The sequence below is a fragment of the Nansenia antarctica genome (genome assembly GCF_963989245.1).
Source record: "Nansenia antarctica genome assembly, chromosome: 8".
Lineage (NCBI taxonomy): Eukaryota > Metazoa > Chordata > Actinopteri > Argentiniformes > Microstomatidae > Nansenia > Nansenia antarctica.
The window spans coordinates 25882426-25884925 of NC_137678.1; the positions used below are offsets into that span (position 1 = coordinate 25882426).

A 2500-nucleotide genomic window follows, 5' to 3' on the forward strand; every position below is an offset into this window, starting at 1 on the left:
AGAGCCTTGAGTGAAAGAAGACAGCCCCCCCCCCGCCCCCCCCGCCACCCCTCGACTAGGCTTCAGGGGTGGTTGAATAACGGCCGGTCTCTGGAGAGTGAACCCTGCCTCCTTACCAAGGGGATTTACTTCATCCTCCCTCCTCCCCTCCTCTCTCCATCCCTCTGTCAGTCTATCCCACCCTCCCTTCTCTCTCTCTTTCTCTCTCTCTCCGTCTATCCCTCTGTGTAACCTCCCTGCCCTCCCTGGGCACCCCGGGCGGCTCTGTGACAGGTTGATCCTGCTGGCTTTCCTCCTCAGAGGAGGCTGACTTAGGTCAACAGACCTCACGGAACCCCACCGGAGCTTTTTGTGCGCCGTGTCACAACTCTTCCCCACTGCAACAACAACCTGGCGGCTCGCGGGTTCCTCCTCTGCCTGTCTGCCCTGTCTCTCTCTCTCTCCCTCTCACCTCTCTCTCACCTCTCCCTCTCTGTCTCTCTCACCTCTCTCTCCCCTCTCTGTCTCTCTCACCTCTCTCTCACCTCTCTCCTCTCTATTGCTCTCTCTCTCTCTTTCTCCTCGCTCTTTCTCTGTCTCTCTCTTTCTCCTCGCTCTTTCTCTCTCTCTTTCTCCTCGCTCTTTCTCTCTCTCTTTCTCCTCGCTCTTTCTCTTTTTCTCTCTCTCTCTCTCCCTCTCACACACACTAAGGGTCTCAGACTTCCGACCTCTGCAGATAGAGTAGGAGTGAGTTTAGAAAATGTTTATTTTGTGAGATGACGATTCCTGACTCGATAGGAGTTCTTTGACTGGGTATACTGGGAATCTCAAAATGTTTATTGTTTGATCCGTGAAAGGGATTTTCCTCCTATTCATATCTAACACATGAATGTGTTTCATATTTTGTTGTGGGTGTTTCGGTCTTCTGTGACAAAGGATTGTTTTCGGGGACATGCGAGACCCGAGGAAACGGTTCATACCGACTATTTACGGAATGTTTGCCTTTGATCATAGGGTTTATTGTAACCTAGGGTTTATTGTTGTATCTTTGTCTCCGCCCCCTCCAGGTCCAGGGGACCAATCAGAACGGCGCCGGGCGGGCCGTGGTGTTGACGGGTCAGCACGTCGCCACGGATACGGAGGTGCAGCTGTACCAGCGCGTGCTGGAGCAGCGGGGCTACGAGGTCACCCTTGCCAGATACGCCGAGACCACCTCCGCTCTGAGACCCCTCAACGGTGAGAGGGAGGGAGGGAAAGGGTGGGAGGGAGGGAGGGAGAGAGAAGGAGGGAGGGAGGGAGGGAAAGAAAAGCTTCTTTAAAAAAAAAAGTTACATGAAAAGTTGAATGAAATTGGCTTGAAAAATATGATTGGCACAATCAGTAATCACAGGGGTTCTCACAATCAGTAACCACAGAGGTTCTCACAATCAGTAATCACAGTGGTTTTCAAACTTTTTGGCTCACAAACCCAACAGAATGTATAATACATGCAAGACTTGCCGATGTCAAGACCTACAATTGCTTCCTGCTCCCCATCATCTGACAACTGCACATGCACAAGCAACTTGATTATCCATAGAATACAGTGAATGAATAAACAACAGACAGGTAGGCCAACCATTGCTTCTCAGTTCTCCCTCGCTTGGCTCCACGATGCCCTTCCCCCCTCATGCTCCCAACTGCTGTGGCTGAAGTAGCCTACATGAGGCAACGTGGTGGCAGATTTAAGCGTTATGGAACGAGAAGCCGTGGTATATCGTGGATATCGGCACGGCTAGCCGGGTGGTTAGGCACGACGCAAAGCGGATATACCACGGCTTCGAGTTCCATAACGCTTCTATACAATGGTGACCACATTTATCTATCAATATTTCACAAAAGAAAGACAGGACAAACTTTTAATTCATGTATTTTAATGGAACTATGTTTTATTATAAGTGTATTAATCCGCGGAACAGTTGTTTATTGGTTGCTAAGCAACGGTAAGAATGTAACTTCGATAACGGTAATATATACAAACGAGGAGTAATATGAAAAGATGTGCCAACATTCCATTTAGCCGTGCGTATATCATGGATATCGGCACGATTGGAACACAAACTGACCAATAGAGACAATGGACCGGATCTATCCGTTGTATAATTCAAATTGAATTCACAAATTGACAGTTTATTGTCAATGACTAAGAAAATAAAATGTATCCTGTAATCCATGTGTATTCAATGAAATAGCTGTGGAAATGGACAGAACACTTTCTCCAACTATGATGAAAGGCACGCTTAGTTTGATCGAAAAGCAGTTTTAACATTTAGGCCTGTTAAGAGAGTCTACTGGAAGGGGCATGCCACTTGCAAATGTTTGGTAGAAACTGGATCATCTGATCAGATGAGCCCCCAGGTGTATACCAACTGATGCTCTTGTCACAGGGGTAATCTTAGGCCCTGTCCACACCTATACGTTTTTTTGATAAACGTTTTTCGTATATAAAAATATTACCGTCCACACCAGCATGTTTATAAAC

General features: G+C 47.5%; 1 protein-coding gene across 1 annotated transcript in view; it reads left to right on the forward strand.

The window, feature by feature from the left end:
- Positions 1–2500, forward strand: part of cped1 (cadherin-like and PC-esterase domain containing 1) — a gene marked incomplete at both ends in the record, with an annotated part of 95557 nt that overhangs the window by 13369 nt on the left and 79688 nt on the right. The window contains one exon of the mRNA XM_080538232.1: positions 1047–1215. Coding sequence (XP_080394358.1) covers positions 1047–1215 — 169 coding nt within the window. The remainder of the gene's footprint in view (positions 1–1046; positions 1216–2500) is intronic.